Source organism: Microcaecilia unicolor, chromosome 5 (genome assembly GCF_901765095.1).
Source record: "Microcaecilia unicolor chromosome 5, aMicUni1.1, whole genome shotgun sequence".
NCBI classification, from domain to species: Eukaryota; Metazoa; Chordata; class Amphibia; order Gymnophiona; family Siphonopidae; genus Microcaecilia; species Microcaecilia unicolor.
The window spans coordinates 225,415,838-225,433,491 of NC_044035.1; the positions used below are offsets into that span (position 1 = coordinate 225,415,838).

Sequence of the window (17,654 nt, forward strand, 5' to 3'; positions counted from 1 at the left end):
GCAGAGGCAGCCACGTGGCCAAGATGGCGTTGAAGCATGGTGCGACAGGGAAGGCTCACTCACCACAGGTGACTGCGCTGCAGGAGGCAGCGATCAAAGAAATCACGCAAAATATAGCAGAGATTGTCGCTGGAAAGACTTACCACTGTCGTTGCTAGGCAGAGTGGCATTGGTAAAAATGATTATGCTCCCTAAGATCTTATATTCTTTGCAGATGTTGCCTATATGGATAACCAAATGCGAGGAAGGAGTATACAGAGGGGTCATAGGGTCCTTTATCTAGGCGGGGCATACGGCGCGGATTGGCTACGCTAAGTTAACCCGATCTCGGGACGGGGGGGGGGGGGGCTTAACTTGCCAGACTTGCGTCTTTATATGTGGCAGCACTGCTTAGATGGATTCATGAACTACATATGGGGGTACGCGCCACAATATATTTGAGAAGATTGTTCGTACCCTTATTCCGCTCTCAATCTATTACAACTGTCTGAGGTGTGGGGGAGAAGGTTGCATTGTCTACTCCGCCCATTGCACAAGGCATGGATGTGGTGGAGATGCCACATTGGGGGGCCTCAGGTCCTTCCCTTTTCTTGTCAGCGGTTGACAACCCCTGCTTCCCTGCAGGGCAGGGTGTGACCAGATTTCGCACCTGGGTAAAGGGGGGTTGCAGGTATGTGGGTCATATCATAGCTCCGGAAGAGGATGCCTTTCCATCAATTGAGCAAGCGAAAGAGCAGTGGCGGCTGTCACACTCAGACTTTTTTTCTTTTTTGCAGCTGAGACACTATTGTGCATCTCTGACTTCCTCTAAGGAGTCAGGCCTAGTCTTCACTCATATGGATAAGCTTTTTTGCCAGGTGCCTGCCCAGGCAAACAAATTAGCAGTGTGGTATGCATTGGGCAGGGAGCACCACCCCTCTCCTAGTTCTGTTTACATGGCACAATGGTGGGGGGAGCAGTTGGGAGAGGAGGTGTCCGAGGCGGATGTGTCAGCATGCTTTGTGCTGTCCTCTACAGTCTCTCCCAGTGCTAATCTGCAAGAGATGCAGCTAAAGCTTCTGCATGGTGCTTATATCACTAGATCTAGGGGAAAGCGAATGGGTCTTTGGGATGATGATAAATGTGTGCACTGCAAATGTAAGGAAGACACCCTGATTCATCATTTTTGGAATGCGTGAAGTTGCAAGAATTTTTGTTTTGAGTGCTTGACTCTTTGAAGTGTGTGCTTGACATGCCTGTTGAGTGGTCTTATCGAGTGTTACTTTTGGGGGATGATTCAGGTTTACATACTGGGTGGAAGAGAGTACGCTACCCCTACAGCACTGGAATGCAAAGATGATTCAGATGACCCGATGGGAAAAGCAGAGGCTTCAATCTTCTTGTAGGAAGCTTTGCCAAGCATATAGATCCCTTTGGCACTTATATGAGGTGATTTCTTTTAGCTCTCGGGGGGAGGGGGGGAAGGGGGGAGAGGTTTGTCTGTTGGGTAATGGAAAATGGGCAGGATGCTCTATGCATTTGGAATGGGAGCACAGGTGTATTTTCTCTGTAATGCTGTTTTTAGGCTGCTTATATCCCCTCCCAAATGAGCATAAACCAGCCATTATCAACTGGGAGGAGTGAAAGAAACCAAAACTACAAGATAATGAGAAAGGCAATTCTTTTTTTATTATTTACCACGAGTAATTTACAATTACAAATGCTAGTTTCTCATGGGGAGCGCAGGGGACCCAAAAAAGTGGTCTACCTCCGCCTCTCCCCAACGTAATGCTCTGATACAGCTGTTTATATACCTTTTGTGTTAAGCAAGGCTTTAGCACTTATTTTCCTGAGAAATCATTCTGTCTTCTATTCATACCATCTATCCCACGTCACTAAATCTCACATTCTTCTGTTCATCCATAATTGCACCTTTCCCAGGCCCGTTTGCACATAGGAATATCTTATCAGATCATAAGTCCCTGAGCCTCACGATTTATGGCCTTTGCCCCTTTTGACTCCGCTCTAGGGTGGACAACTAAGTTTATAGTGTTTACTTAGGTGCTAGCATGAGCTCTGATTCAGTAAAGAGGTCAACTAAGAGACAGGCCTGTCAGCCTATATGCTCTGTTGAGCCTTTGCTTTTACAGGTCTTAATCATGGTTCATATTTCATAGTTCATAACTAGCACTATAGAAATAATAAGTAGTAGTAATAGTAGAACCCATAACATACAATGCTCTCAGCTGTTAAATACTGTATATGCACTTGCATTGTTTTTCTAATATATGGTTTGTCCTGCATTCAATAAAGATAATTACAAAAAAAAAAAACCACACACACAGGTCAAAAACACACCTCTATTTTAAGTGCCAATACTTACCAGCCATGGAGCTGATGAAAATGCCAGCAGTTAGATTATTTTAAAAAAACACATGTAGATTACAGTATCTTACTATCTCTACATGTGTTAATGTGAGCTTACCCATGCTCCACCCAAACTCCACCCATGTGAACGCCACCTGTGAGGCACGCACCATCGCATACTGGTGCATCCTGACAGAATAGCACTAAGCCAGAAACTGATCATTTATGTTGCATGTGTTCATAGGTGTACATGTGTCTAGAATACTGGCATTTGTGTGTGTTCTTTCCAGCTATATCAAGGTGGCTCCTTATAGGATTACCCCCTATATGCTTGTCTCAAATAGGCTCATACAATGAATCCTGGTTAACTGCGTCGAAGGTGTACATGTGTAGGTACACCCTTATAAGGGCAATTCTATAATTGGGTGCCAGTCGTAATTATATCTTTATTTAGATTTTGCTCACACCTTTTTCGGTAATAGCTCAAGGTGAGTTACATTCAGGTACACTGTGTATTTCCCTGTCCTTAGAGGGCTCACAATCTAAATTTTGTACCCCCTCCCCCCCCCCCCCCCCCCCCCCGACAGTCTTGTTGAAAAGTCTCTTGGATATCAAATAAAGGAGCTTCTTCAGAGGAAGATAATAATAAAAACTGGGTGCCTATGTGAAATGTCCAAAAATTAGTTTATTTTATGTTTATTGTACAAAGGCCACTCTTCAAAATGTACCATACTTCCAATATGTATCAGTATTCAATTTTGTATCCCCCTGATTCTATATATGGTGCACACGCCCAATTAGCATGCAATTTAATTGAATAACGAACCAATTGCCACTAATTGGTATCCTAATAAGCAATTATTAGCACTAATTGGTTTTAATTAAAGTGTGCACACCTACATTTTAAGCAAAAGTCTAACGGGGGTGTAGAAATGGGAGGATCATGGGCAGTTTGAGGTTTTTCTGAGAATTTATGCATGTAATTTATAGGATAAGGGGGCAGCATGCCTAGTTTAGGTGTGAGGATGTGCACCACATTTCAGTTGGTGAAAATGGCTGCGCCTAAAGTAAGGCCATAAGTACCAATTCTATAAGTTCCCGGCTATAAGTGCTAATTCTATAAACCATGTCTAATTTTAGGCGTGGCTTATAGAATACCCGTGTGTGCTTTATTTTCAGTGCCATATAGTTAATCTAGTCTTACGTGACTAGAATACTATAGGTTATGCCCATTTACACCTGCCATTGACCTGGCATTAATGGTCGCACCTAAATGTAGGCACATCAATTCATGTTCCTACTGTGAAATTCAGCATTGCATAACTAGATTTAGGATTTTTTTCCCTATCACTTTCCAGTTGTTGGTATCTAAATGGAAGATGAAATTCCATGTCATGTGCCTAGTTTTGAAAGGACCTCCTGTAATTCCTTACAGTTTACTTGTGCTTTAACTACTGTGAACCCCACATACATCTGCCCCCTCCAAAGACAAGAGAATCCATACAACTGAACCTGTACCCCAACACAGGAATATCTATCATCCTCTAGCCCCTGCAAATAGGAATATGTGTGTCTTATCACCCCATGACAGACAAAGCCATACCTTTTCTCACCTCCTTCTCTCCCTCAAACTCTCCCCAAAGGGATCCATATATTTCAAACCCCTAGCATCAAATTCCCAAATCCATTATTTGATCTCCAGCCATAGAAAATTCAGGTCAGTCAAATCCTGGCTCTGCATCATCTTCATTATATTCAGTTGTATAAATACCACTCAAACAGGCACCACAATGTGAGAGAGGCCCAGTTAAGTAGCCTAGTGACTCCCACAATGCAGGGAGGGAAACAGAGTAACATTTAACTGTACTGCTAAAAGGTCTCCTGACATCTTCATTCAATAAAATTAAACAAACACACCTTCTTACTCCTGGCAGCTGAAGAAAAGTTTAAAATGCATAATCTTCTGCTGCCATGACACATCTTGGGATAAGAGCAGCATGATTTGGCCCAGCAGCAGGAGATGATGTGCATATGCACGTCTCCAGCTCCCAGGAGAAGGAGAGTTTATTTGGCTAAGTTTACTGATTTAAGATGTCCGAAAGTCCATGCAGTAACACTGATAAAGCTAAGTACAAAACTGCAATGCTCTTCCTCCTTCTACTAAAGTCTTAAGGCTTTGTTACTGGGTGAGTCACATCATACTTTATCTCTCTGTGCTTTACTGAGAAGTTGGGTAATACTAGTTCTTCTGATCAGGGCTGTGGATTTGGAAGGAATTTTGGGAAGTCAAAGTCGAGATGGTGAAAATGTACCAACTGCAGCTTCAATATGATGTTGTAAATAAAAACTTACATCATCATAATATATGGTAAAATGTATCATTTTATACTTATATCTTTGTCCTGGATCCTTTACTGACCAAAGACAATTGAGGGTATTGTGGTGGAACAATTAACAAACTATTTGGAAGATCATGATATATTATCTAATACACAATCAGGATTCAGAAGACGTTTCAGTACCAAGACAGTAATGAGTACTCTTTTATCCGAGATTAAAAAACAAATCATTGTAGGGAGACGAGATGAGTACTTGTTATGCAGTTCGACATGTCATGCATATTTGACCTGGTGGATCATACTTTACTTTTGGATCTCCTAGCCTTTTATGGACTGGCTGAAGTAGTTCTTAAATAGTTTGCAGGTTTTTTGAAGAATCGTACCTACCAGGTCAAAATGCATGGCATGCCAAAACCTTGGGTCCCTAATTGTGGGGTTCCCCAAGGTTCGCCCTTTTCCCCTATACTATTTAATGTGCTAATGGCACAACTAGGCTTAAAGCTCTCAAAAAAGGGTTTTCGTAATTTCATCTACACAGATGATAATACCATCTTTACCTCCTTTGATGATGATATACAAAAAATCTATAGAGCTGGGATTAGATGTCCTGAAACAATGGGCTAAATATTTTAGATTGAAACTAAATGGGCACAAGACAGAGTTCCTGAATTTGGGAAGCCCATGTACGAAAACTATATGCCAGAGTTTGAACAGAAAGGCAATGACTTTCAAAGTTGAAGCCAATCTTAAAATATTGGGAGTAATTTTGAACAGTTATCTTACTTCGAACCACAGCTATCTGCTATATCTACTAAAGTTTTCCATCTGTTGCGTAAACTAAGAAACAGAGCTAATTTAGATCACTCTTCATTTAGGTTGATTGTACAATCCACTGTGCTTGCTTACCTAGACTATTTTAACTTGATTTTTATAGGGGCAAATGATCAAATTCTTAAAACACTACAAACACTGCAAAATACAGCGATGTGATTGATTTACAGATCTTCTACGTCTAAAAGGGTAACACTATTTTTTGTGAAACTTCACTGGTTATCAGTTAGAGCCCGTGTTGTCTTTTTTGATTCATCCAATAGTACCCGGTCTAGCACCTAATTTCAACTGATTGATTTACCCACCAGAAATTCTAAAGCTTCTGTAAGATCTTTTATGATGCTACACTATCCTCATTTCAAGGTTAGATATAAAAGAATTTTTGCATCTTGCTTCTCTTATCAAGCTACTTTTTGGTGGAACTTGTTACCTCTGTCTTAAGATCTAAGCAGAATTATTTCCGATTTAGAAAAATCAGAAAGACTTTTCTATTTAGCAAGTTCCTACAATGAATACCAGTTATAGGAATTTCCCTCTGTTGCTAAAATGTCTGTAAAAGTTTATTTGTCTTTCATTTTTCTCTTTGATGTATCTCACTGGGTATGCCTAGCTTTTCTTGTTGTAAACTGCATTGAACCCTTCAGGGCAAATTGTGGGTTAGAAGTAGTAAAATTGTAAATTTACCAGTACTTTAAGCCTGGATTGGCCGCTGTCAGAGACAGGATGCTGGGCTTGATGGCCCCTTGGTCTTTTCCCAGTATGGTGGTACTTATGTACTTATTATGTACTTATATACTTATGAATAAACAATTTAAAGCCTAATATCAGTAGTTGAAGTTGGAGTCAGATGGTAGAAAAACAGAGGATTCAGAGTCGAAGGTTTGGTGTACTGACTCCACAGCCCTGCTTCTGATTCAGTCTTTGCATGCAGATTTGTGTCCTCCTATATGTATATCATGTGATGGCTGAATGAAAGATGCAGTACAAATTCTAGCGTACTATTCTCATTCTTACTAACCTGCATTGAAAAGTTTGGGTAGTTTGATTTGCTCAAAAAATGTGTTGGGCTTTGCGATGCAATACTTACTTTGTTATATCAAAATAGGTTGTTATATCAGGGTCTGGTGCACCAGCCACTGCAAAATTACTGCTCCCGGTGTCAACTAGAACGTTCAGCTGCAGAAAGTAAACAAAGACATATTCATGAATATTAAGGTGCATTTCTCAGACCTTGTTTTCTGTTAGGGCTTCTGGTTAAAGTACGGCATTTGAGACTGCAAAAGAAATAGACATTTTAGGGACGATATTACAAAGTCATTTTCATGTACATGTGGCCACATTGCATGTGCATGACCTATTATAAACTTCTGACTGGTTTAAAAGTACGAGCATTGACAGAATGCTAAATTAGCGTGGATCTCACACTTAATTTTGGTCACGGCACTTACGCCTGCTGAAGCCTGGTGTAAATGCTGCTGCATAACTAATGGCAGTTAGGTGCATAAACGACCCTATTCTATAACATCACATCTAACCTCTGGGAATGCTCCTGACCCACCTACACTCCTTCCATGGCTATGCCCCCTTTTGAGTTGCATGCTATAAAACTTAGGAGCGCATTTTATAGAATAAGGTGTAGGGCAGATCCGTGCATAAATCCAAATGACTGCCAATTAACACCAATTATTGATTGTTAATGGATCATTAATTAGTTTATGCTCGGATATGGGATCCACGCCCAAATTTCTGCACCAACTTTGGGTGACCTATATAGAATCCGGGGGTAAATGCGCAGACATTCCTAGAGGTGTAGTTTGGATAATGCCAACTCGCTCTGTCTCCAGCACTGCTATCCTGATCCACCATTAGGGGACAAATTGCCAAATAAAAAGAAAAAATAAAGACTTCTCCCCCTCCCCCAGGGCTACCTGGTCCAGGGCATCCCTTGCCTGAGGACCTCCTTGAGCTAGGTACTCAATCTCAGTGCTGTGGGCCAATACTGATGTGGTCCCAGAAAGGTGACCAGTGGTAGTGTCTTCTTGCTGTTGCTGTCTTTTCAGACGGTGCTGCCTGACCCCTAGCTGAATACCCTGCTACAGTTCAGTTTACACAATATAGGGAGTGTGCTCTTATTGGACAGGTTGATCCACAATGCTGCTAAGGGTCAGGTGCCACCATTTTGGAAGATGCCAGCAATGGAGGCAGGAACAAGTAGACATTGCTCCTGCCTCTCAACTCCACGGTGGGTGGGGGGTTGAAGCATTGGCCAACTTGGGCTCCAGGCATGTTTTATGGGGTGAAATTGTTGATGGGATACAGAGTCCACTGGGATATCAGGAATCTTGGCTGAACAGGGCCATCTGAGGTGAAGGGCTCCAGCCATGAGCTGAAGTAAACATTTAGCACTACAAAGGGAGAAAACCACTACTGTTTAGCAGAGTGGTTTCGTTTCTGATTTTTTTCCATGCTAAAAAAAACAAAACACTTACTAGACTGAGACTAAAATCAACAGTATGCTGCTGCACTAAACAATAAGAGGCTACTATAATAAGCTATGTTAAGTCAGAATACCCACTGTTGAAAAAGCTTGTATGCCACTGGGATAAGAGATTAAGAGGCCCATTTGCGTCACGATGTCTAAATCTGACTTTGATTTTGCAAAAAAATATCCAAAAATCAATTAGCAAACATGACCATTTTTGAAGCTGAAAAATGTTTTTTCTTAAAAAATGGCCATTTCCTAGACGCTTTCTAGATGTTTTATACTTAGTGTGTCTATCTTCTTGGACCATTAAAAAAAAAAACCAAAGTGAAAAACACACAAAATCAAGCCATTGGGATGTAGGCAGAGCCAGCATTCTTAGTAGCCTGGCCACACAGATATCACAGCAGAGCAGTGGGGCACTCTAGGGGGGCACTGCAGTGAATATCACATAAAAAGTCCCAGGTACACATTCTCACCATTACCCCCTTATATTGTACTAGTAAAAAAAGGCCCGTTTCTGACACAAATGAAACGGGCGCTAGCAAGATTTTCCTCGGAATGTGTATGTTTGAGAGAGTGTATGTGAGAGTGACTGTTTGTGAGAGAGAGAGAGAGTGAATGTGCGAGTGTGTGTGTGTGTGTGAGAGAGAGAGAGTGAGTCTGGGTGCAAGTGTGTGTGTGAGAGAGAGAGTGTGTGTGTGAGAATGAGAGTGTGTGCAAGTGCATATGTGAGACACAGTGTGAGAGAGAGAGTGTGTGTTTCACACAGATACAGTGTGAGCGAGAGAGAGAGAGTGTGTGTGAGACACAGACTCTCTGGGAGACTGAGTGTATGAGACCAAAAGAGTGTGTGAGTGACTGTGTGACACATTGAGGGGCATAATCGAACACGAACGCCCATTTGTAAAAACATCCATCTCCGAGAACGGGTCCGTGAAGGGGCAGGCCGAACTGTATTTTCGAAAAAAATGGACGTCCATCTTTTTTTTCGAAAATACATTGGATTAGGGCGTTTTTTGAGCTGGGCGTTTTTGTTTTTTAGCGATAATGGAAACCGAAGCGTCCCAGCTCAAAAACGACCAAATCCAAGGCATTTGGTTGTGGGAGGGGCCAGCATTCGTAGTGCACTGGTCCCCCTGAGATGCCTCTATGCCAGCCTCAAATATCATACCTAGCTCCATGACAGTAGTATGCAGGTCCCCAGAGCAATTTTACTTTAGTTGGTGCTGCGCGGGACCCATGCAGAGAGGAAAAATCGGAAGAAAAAAAAAAACAAGCAAGCAAGTGCAGTCAGGGACGTCCAAATTAAAAGATAGTAAAAGGGGGAATTCAACCAGCAACCTTTTGGTTACAAGCTCAGTGCTCTAGCCAGTGCACCACTGACTAGACCTCCTTCCCTTTCCATTAAGTCTCTCCAAGTTTCTGTCAGCCAATCACAGCTCATTTAGCTGACATCTGTGTCAGCTAAACAGCGGTGATTGGCTGACAGAAACTTGGAGAGAATTAATGGAAAGGGAAGGAATTCTAATCAGTGGTGCACTGGCTAGAGCACTGAGCTTGTAATCAGAAGGTTGCTGGTTCGATTCCCCCTTTTACTATCCTGGTAATTTAGACGTCCCTGACTGCACTTGCTTGTTTTTTTTTTTTTCTTCCGATTTTACCTCTCTGCATGGGTCCCGCACAGCACTAACTAAACTAAAATTACTTCGGGGACCTGCATACTGCTGTCATGGAGCTGGGGATGACATTTGAGGCTGGCTTACAAGTTGGGAAAAAAGTGTTTAACATTCGTTTTTTTTTTTGTGGGAGGGGGTTAGTGACCACTGGGGGAGTCAGGGGAGGTCATCCCCGGTTCCCTCCGGTGGTCATCTGGTCATTTAGGGCACTTTTTTGGGACCTGTTCGTGAAAAAAAACGGGTCCAACAAAAGTGACCTAAATTCTCTCTGAAAACGCCTTTCTTTTTTCCATTATCGGCCGAGCATGCACATCTCTGCTCAGCCGATAACCACGCCTCAGTCCCGCCTTCACCACGCCTCCGACACGCCCCCGTCAACTTTATGCGTTCCCGCGACGGAGTGCAGTTTTGAAACGCCCAAAATCAGCTTTCGATTATACCGATTTGGGCACCCACAAGAGAAAGACGTCCATCTCCCGATTTAGGTCGGAATTTGGGCGTTTTTCTCTTTCGAAAATAAGCCTCATAGAGAGTGAATGTGATACAGTGTGAGACATACAGTGTGTGAGAGACAGTGTGTGAGAGTGAGAGAGAGAAAGACATTGACTGTGAGAGAGAGAGAGAGAGTGTGTAAGAGAGTGTGTGTGTGTGTGACAGAGATACCCCCCCTCTGGTGTCAGACCCCCTCCCTCCCTCCCTCTCTCTGGTGTTGGGGCGTTACTGTGCAGGATGGTGAGCTCTGGCTGTACTTCAAGGAACTGACCAATCCTAATTAATAGAATGCACCTCCAACATTCTGAAGCCGAGAAACCTCGTGTGGTTGGTCACTTCTGCTTGTGACAAACCCGGAAGTATGTGATGTCAATTCAGGAGATGGATACAGAGAGCAGGAATGCCTCAGCCATGCAGTCAGCTTCAGAATGTTGGAGGTGCATTTTATTATATAGGATAGTGAGCCCTCTAAAACCCACCAAAGACTTACTTGTAGCCAACTATTGACCACTACAATAGCCCTTTTGGTTGCAGGTATCAACTATATATGGGTAAATTAGGGTTTGGGGGGGGGGGGGGCTGACACTTTTCTCCACAAGTGTAACAGTTAGAGTGGATTATCAGCCTGGGTTCCTCTCTCTACAGTGCACTGTACCAACCACTAGGCTGCTTCAGGGACCTGCTTGCTTCTCTAATAGGACTGGCCATAATATCTAAAGCTGTTATAGAGGCTGATATTTACTGTTTTATTCATATCTTTGGGGGGGGGGAGTAGAAGGTGATCTTTGACCACTGGGGGAGTAAGAGGGTGTCATTCCTTTATTCCTCCAGTGGTCATCTGGTCATGTAGGCCACTTTATTATGACTTAGTCATTATTAAAACAGGCCTAGACCAAAACATCCAACTTTTAGCCCTGGACATTTTTGCTTTGTTCCAATATGGCAGGAAAAATGTCCAAGTGTTAGGAGCACCCAAATCCTGCCATTAACACACCCCTGACATGCCCTCTTGTGATTTGGATGCACTACATATGAACAACATAGAAAAATGTCTAAAAATGGGTTTTGAAAATAGCGATTTAGACGTTTTTGTGAGAATAATGTCCATCTGCCAGTTTATGCCACTTTTTGGACGTTTTTCTCTTTTGAAAATGAGCCCCTAAATAAACTTCAAGCCTCTTACTCATCCTTAATTCTTGCCAAAGGTAGCCTTCCTTTTCATGTAAATAAGGAAATGGTGCTCCTTATGTCTTGTTCAAAATCTTACAAGAATCCACGCAGAAATTCTTCCACACTTTGGACTGCAAAAAGGGCTCTGGCTTACTATCTCAAGAAAAATGAATCCATTAGAAAGTCTAGAATATAACAATTGTCACACAGGGTCAGAGCAAAGGTCTCAAGCCCAGTATACTGCTTCCAACAGCAGCCAATATGGATCAAAAATACTTGACAGGTAGATAACATCCATGCTATTGTAGTAGATCTCTCAGATGATGTGGCTGAGGGTTGACCCCAGAGGCAGCTACCCAAACAAATTTTAGAAGTGGCTGTAGCCAATACACACCAAATCCTCAATGTCCTTCTCCCAAGCTCATGAACTAGTCAAAGGATCCTCTGAAAGCTGTTTATTTAATTTAGAATGATGCTGTAAGCAGGAACTATAACAATACTCCCAAAAGAAAAATATGTACGGCAACAGAAATATGAAAACAATGACGGTCCATAAAAAGCAAAATAAAATAGTTGCAAAAGGTATCAAAGACATGTCCAATATTAGAAAATCGTAGGCTCTGAATTTTGCTCTCTCCTAGGTTCTCAAGTATCCTTCTCCCTCCTTCTGTACTGAATCGTTGTTGCATCCCTCTTCTCTATAAATGCCTTTAGTCTCTGGATGGTTAGCAGCCACTCTGCCTGACACAAAATCTCCCTTGTAACATTAATTCACTGGTTATCCATCTCCTTCCATATCCATTATAAAATTATTTTGCTGTCTCACAAAGTCATTTATTCAGGTTTCCCATCTACCTCTTCTCTTCTTTGATCTCTTACACTCCACTTCACTAGTAAGGCATAGACTAGGCACAGGTTTTAACTCCTCTCAGTCTAGGTGGATAGTGGTTACTTTTTGTTCTAATTGAATTCTCACCACTCTAAAAGATATGCTGCTCCAAGTTCCCCAGTGCTTGCCCTCTCTCAAAATTGGAGACTCAAGCACTCACCAGATCTACTACTCTCCAGCTTCCAATTCTTTTCCTGTTAGGACTGTGGACTATTAGCAGCTTCACTTTCACCATTTCCCTCTCTCTCTTCTGAAGATGGGGCCAGATCTCCCCACCGATCTCTCTCTCTTCCTCTTTATAGAACTTTGTGCCTCAGGTAACAGCTCTGAACAAGATTGGTAACCCCTGTTCTTCCTCCTTCTCACTTCTCTATGGAAGGAAATCAAGGCTAGTGATGAACCCCAAAATGGGGAACCCACTGTGTGTAGTTGTTACACCTTCCTTACTGAACTCCTCCAGACGGTAAAAAGCCTAAAACCCTCCCTTAGTTCTAGATTTTATATTTCCTTCCAAAGCTTTAATTCTGTTAGGCTACTTCCACAGAATGGACCACTTCCATCAATATACTTATTGGCACTAACCTGGAGCAGGGACTCAGAATGTAGGTGGTCAACCGTATTTCAGTTTCAGCTGAAAATATCTGTGCAACTATTATGAAGGAGGAGCCGGCCCTGTGCGGGAGCAAGTGGATCACTCTTGCACCCACTACCACACCAAAGCAAAGATAGGCCCAGGAGGTGCCCATCGCCAGCAGGGGTGTCAAAGCAGGGGTCTTTTTTTGGTCAGGTAGGGGGCGGGACCGAGGCCAGACCATTTTTGTTTTCGGTTGAAACTGAGTGGCTAAAACCAAAGATATTGGTTTCAGTTAGGCTCTACCAGAATACTCCTCCTGCACCTGCATAGGAAGGTACAAATGGCATCCTGCTATACTATTTACCCCAAGGATTAAATAGGAACTTTCTCCAGGTTTACCTTAACAGCTTTTGGATATTTCTTCCAGGAATTTCTCCAAACCTTTTTAAAATCTAGCTACACTGTTTTAACCACGTCAACTAGAAATAAATTCTAGAACCTGTTCAGTGAAAAAAATATTTTCTCCTACCACTGCTTTTGGCTCCTAACCACTACTCAATTCCCCTATCCTTGTTCCTTCTCACCCAGTACTTTCCTCGCCCTTGTCTTGTCTGTCTGTATTTTTAGATTGTAAGCTCTATCGAGCAGGGACTATCTCTCTGCGTCAGGTGTTCAGCGCTGCATGCGTCTGGTAGCGCTATACAAATGTTAATAATAATAATATTTGTTTTTAAATGTATGACCTTATAACTTCATAGTCTTGAATACTGTAATACCATCTATGTTGGTCTTCCACAACACTATTTGTAGACTTCAAACAATTCAGAACACTGCAGCTAGGATTCTTTTATATGCATTGAGATTTGATCGGGTTATGCCCCTCTTGTTCACCTCCACTAGTATCCATTATAAAATTCTGGTGCTGTCACACAAAGAGGGGCATAATTGAAAGGGGTGTCCAAGTTTTCCTGACAACATCCTCGCAGGCCGTCCTGGCGAAGGGGTGGGGAAACCCGTATTATCGAAATAAGATGGGCGTTCATCTTTCGTTTCGATAATATGGTTGGGAATGCCCAAATCTCAATATTTAGGTTGACCTTAGAGATGTTCGTCCCCGATTTTCAGCGATAATGGAAACCGAGGATGCCCATCTCAGAAACGACCAAATCCAAGCCATTTGGTCGTGGGCGGAGCCAGCATTCATAGTGCACTGGTCCCCCTGACATTCCAGGACACCAACCGGGCACCCTAGGGAGCACTGCAGTGGACTTCAGAAAAAGCTCCCAGGTACACAGCTCCCTTACCTTGTGTACTGAGCCCCCCAAAACCCACTACCCACAACTGTACACCACTACCATAGCACTTATGGGCGAAGGGGGCACCTAGATGTGGGTACAGTGGGTTTCTGGTGGGTTCTGAAAGGCTCACAGTTACCACCATAAGTGTAACAGGTAGGGGGGGGGATGGACCTGGGTCCGCCTGCCTGAATGCCTGAAATGCACTGCACCCACTAAAACTGCTTCAGGGACCTGCATACTGCTGTCATGGAACTGGGTATGATATTTGAGGCTGACAAAAATATTTAAAAAAAAATTTTTTTGAGGGTGGGAGGGGGTTAGTAACCACTGGGGGAGTAAGGGGAGGTCATCCCCGATTCCCTCCAGTGGTTATCTGGTCAGTTCGGGCACCTTTTTGTGGCTTGGTCATAAGAAAAAAAGGACCAGGTAAAGTCGTTAGAGTGTTCATCAGGGACGCCATTTTTTTCCATTATGGGTCGAGGACGCCCATGTGTTAGCACACCCAAGTCCCGCCTTCGCTATGCCTCTAACACGCCCCTGGGAACTTTGGTCGTCCCTGCGATGGAAAGCAGTTGGGGGACGCCCAAAATCGGCTTTCCATTATACCAATTAGGGCGACCCTGTGAGGACGCCCAGCTTGCGATTTGTGTCTAAAGATGGGCGTCCTTCTCTTTCGAAAATAAGCCTGAAATTCTTCTATTCAGGTTTCCCATCCTACCTCTCTTCTTCTTTGATCTCTTACACTCCACCCAGACTCCTTCATTCACTTCACAACAATTGCCTCCGAATCCTGCCTCTAAAAGAGGCTCATCATGACTCCACCTGCTCTCAAGCCTTCTTCTGGCTAGCTCCTTCCCTTTGGAATTCTTTACAAACCCCAATTCACCTAGAACGCTCCTACCCTAAAATTTAAGACTCTTTTAAAGACCCACTTATTTGAGATGGCTTTTCCATTCGCCCAGGCCCAGACGGTTCCCACCAAATCCACTAGCTTCCTGTCTCAAGTTTCCCTCTTCTCTCTGTCCATTAATTTGATGGTATTCCTTGTCCAAGTTTTCTCTTATTTTAGTTATTACGTACATTGCCTTGTTATCCCTGTGACGAAAGACAATCAATTAAGTTTCAATAAATGAAATCAAATAGTATGTAGCCTTTCTCCATACTATTTCTCATTCCACTATTTCTTTTTTGATATGCAGTGAGAACAATTACACACAGTTCTCAAGATACAGTCACACCATGAAGCAATACAGAGACATTATGATATTTGTTTCTTTCTTAAGAATTCCTAACATTCTGTTTGATTTTGGGCTGCTGCCACATAAAAAGCAGAAGATTTCAACTTATTGTCCACGATAATGTGGAATCTAGCATCATTTAACTATAATTAGAGTCTTCCCTATATGCCATCACTTTGCACTTGTCCACGTTAAATTTCATCTGTCATTTGGATGCCCAGTCTTCCATTCTCACAAGATCTGCGCAGTTTGTCTCCTCCTACCCCAAAAAAGAGTTGGTATTCCAGTAGCCAAGCAAACCTTGGTAAATTGGCAAGCAAATCAATATATCAATATGAATATATTTCTTATATATTACATATGCCTCACATAGTTCAATGAGGGATACAAGCAAGAAACTTGACATTCCTAGGAAGTATAACTAATTCCCAAGCAAATCATCACATCTTACATTTTAGTTAAAACATATTTTTGAAACAAGAAAGCTTTCAAATACTTCTTAAATAAAATTGTAACTAGACATTAATCTTAGCTCAAAAGGAAAGCTATTCCATAATTTCACTGCTCGATAAGTGAATGTTAATATAGAAGTATAATTCTGTTATAAACGGTTACTCTAACCAGAACCACTGGAACTACTATGGCTCTCCTTGAGTTTGCTTTGCTTGACACCGTCCCCCTAATTCTATGAAGCTGTGCAACCAACTTTGCAACTAGTGCAACATTGCACATACAATTTATAGAATAGGGTCAGTTATGCATCTAACAAGCTGCTAATTGATGTTAATGACAAATTATTGGCTATATTTAATATTAATTTGTGCCAAGCTACATGACCAAACTGATCGATTTTCCAGCCAGGAACAGGTCCAAATCTTCTCGTACATACCTCAATCTTCATCTTCCCAATTGCAAAGGCCTCAAATACAAAACCTACTATGCATCCAACTTCTCCGTTACAGGCAGACAACTCTGGAACGCAATACCTCGACATATCCAAACAACCAATGTACACCTTCCCTTCTGAAAGCTGCTGAAAACTTACCTCTTCAAACAAGCTTACCCAAACAACCCAACTTAATTCTCGAACTTAATACACAACACTAGCACTACTCATACTCCAATCCTCTCCCCCACATCTCTCCCTACTGCCCTACTCTTTATAACTGGATCATCTCTTGATTCTTTGTACCACACTTCGTGTTATCTCTGTGATACTTTGTACCATACCTTGTAAGCCGCACTGAACCTGCTGTTGAGCGCAAAAGAGCGGGATATAAATGCCATAAATAAATAAAAATAATGAGCAGTTATAGAATACCAACTAGGGGCAGTTACGACATTCTTTCACTTTTCCCTACACCCCTCTCACCCAGACCTTAGTGGTCTTCAATCATGTCCTGCTGCTGTTTCTTGTTGGCTTTCTGATAATCATCTAGTTTTGAGCACTTCAAAAACTGTCACCTGTTAGATTTCGGGTCCTTTTACTCCTCCTTCTCTAGTCCCAGTGCTTTTTAATTCTCCTGTACCTACCATTGATTCAGCTCATTCCTTTCTCCCTCGGAAGTCTCCTCTGTTCTACAGCATGGATTTTCTCCCTTAGGTGTCTCTGGTCTATCTCTAAATTTCTTGAGTATTCTGACTTACATACCTTGATTCATGCTTTTGAAATTTCCCACCTTGACTATACCAGTGTGGTTTATGCTGGATTACCATCATCACAACTTCCCTGACTACAAACTTTGTAGAAAGCTGCCATCCGTCCCCTTAGTAAAGCTCACAGGTCTGATTCTATCACTCCTTATACACCTGCATGTGTTCTCCGATCGCTTGATTCTCATTGTCTGGTTCTGCCTTTTACACGCTTTAAAGTTCTTTTGAAAACTCACTTTTTTACTCTCGCATTTGGTTTTTTTTACTCCCAGCATCTTAGTGGTAGTTGTTGGTCATCAGCTACCTGCTCAGTTGACCAGTCAAATTCGCAAGTCTGTTTGTTTGCTCTTGTGTGAACAATTCTGTCCTATCAAATCATGGAGTTCCCTTCTGTTTTAATGGTATTTTTATTGTGAACTGCTGCAATCTTCCTGTAGAAGTAGCAGTATATTACGAATTTTAATATAAACATTCCAATTCCAGAACACTCAACTGCAAGGGTATGTGGACCTAGGAGTGGCATGAGCAGGTCAGGGACATATCTGGCAGTTGCGTACATGGGTTATACACTACCTGCATGCACGTGCCTAACTGCCTACAGTTAGATGAGAGCATTTATACCAGCCACTTGGCTAGCGTAAGTGCTCGTGCCTAAAGTTGGGT

General features: G+C 42.4%; 1 protein-coding gene across 1 annotated transcript in view; it reads right to left on the reverse strand.

The window, feature by feature from the left end:
* The window catches only part of BACE2 (beta-secretase 2), a 168,979-nt gene that overhangs the window by 94,471 nt on the left and 56,854 nt on the right, over positions 1 to 17,654 (reverse strand). The window contains exon 2 of the mRNA XM_030203823.1: positions 6,604 to 6,692. Within this exon, the coding sequence (XP_030059683.1) occupies positions 6,604 to 6,692 (89 nt within the window). The remainder of the gene's footprint in view (positions 1 to 6,603; positions 6,693 to 17,654) is intronic.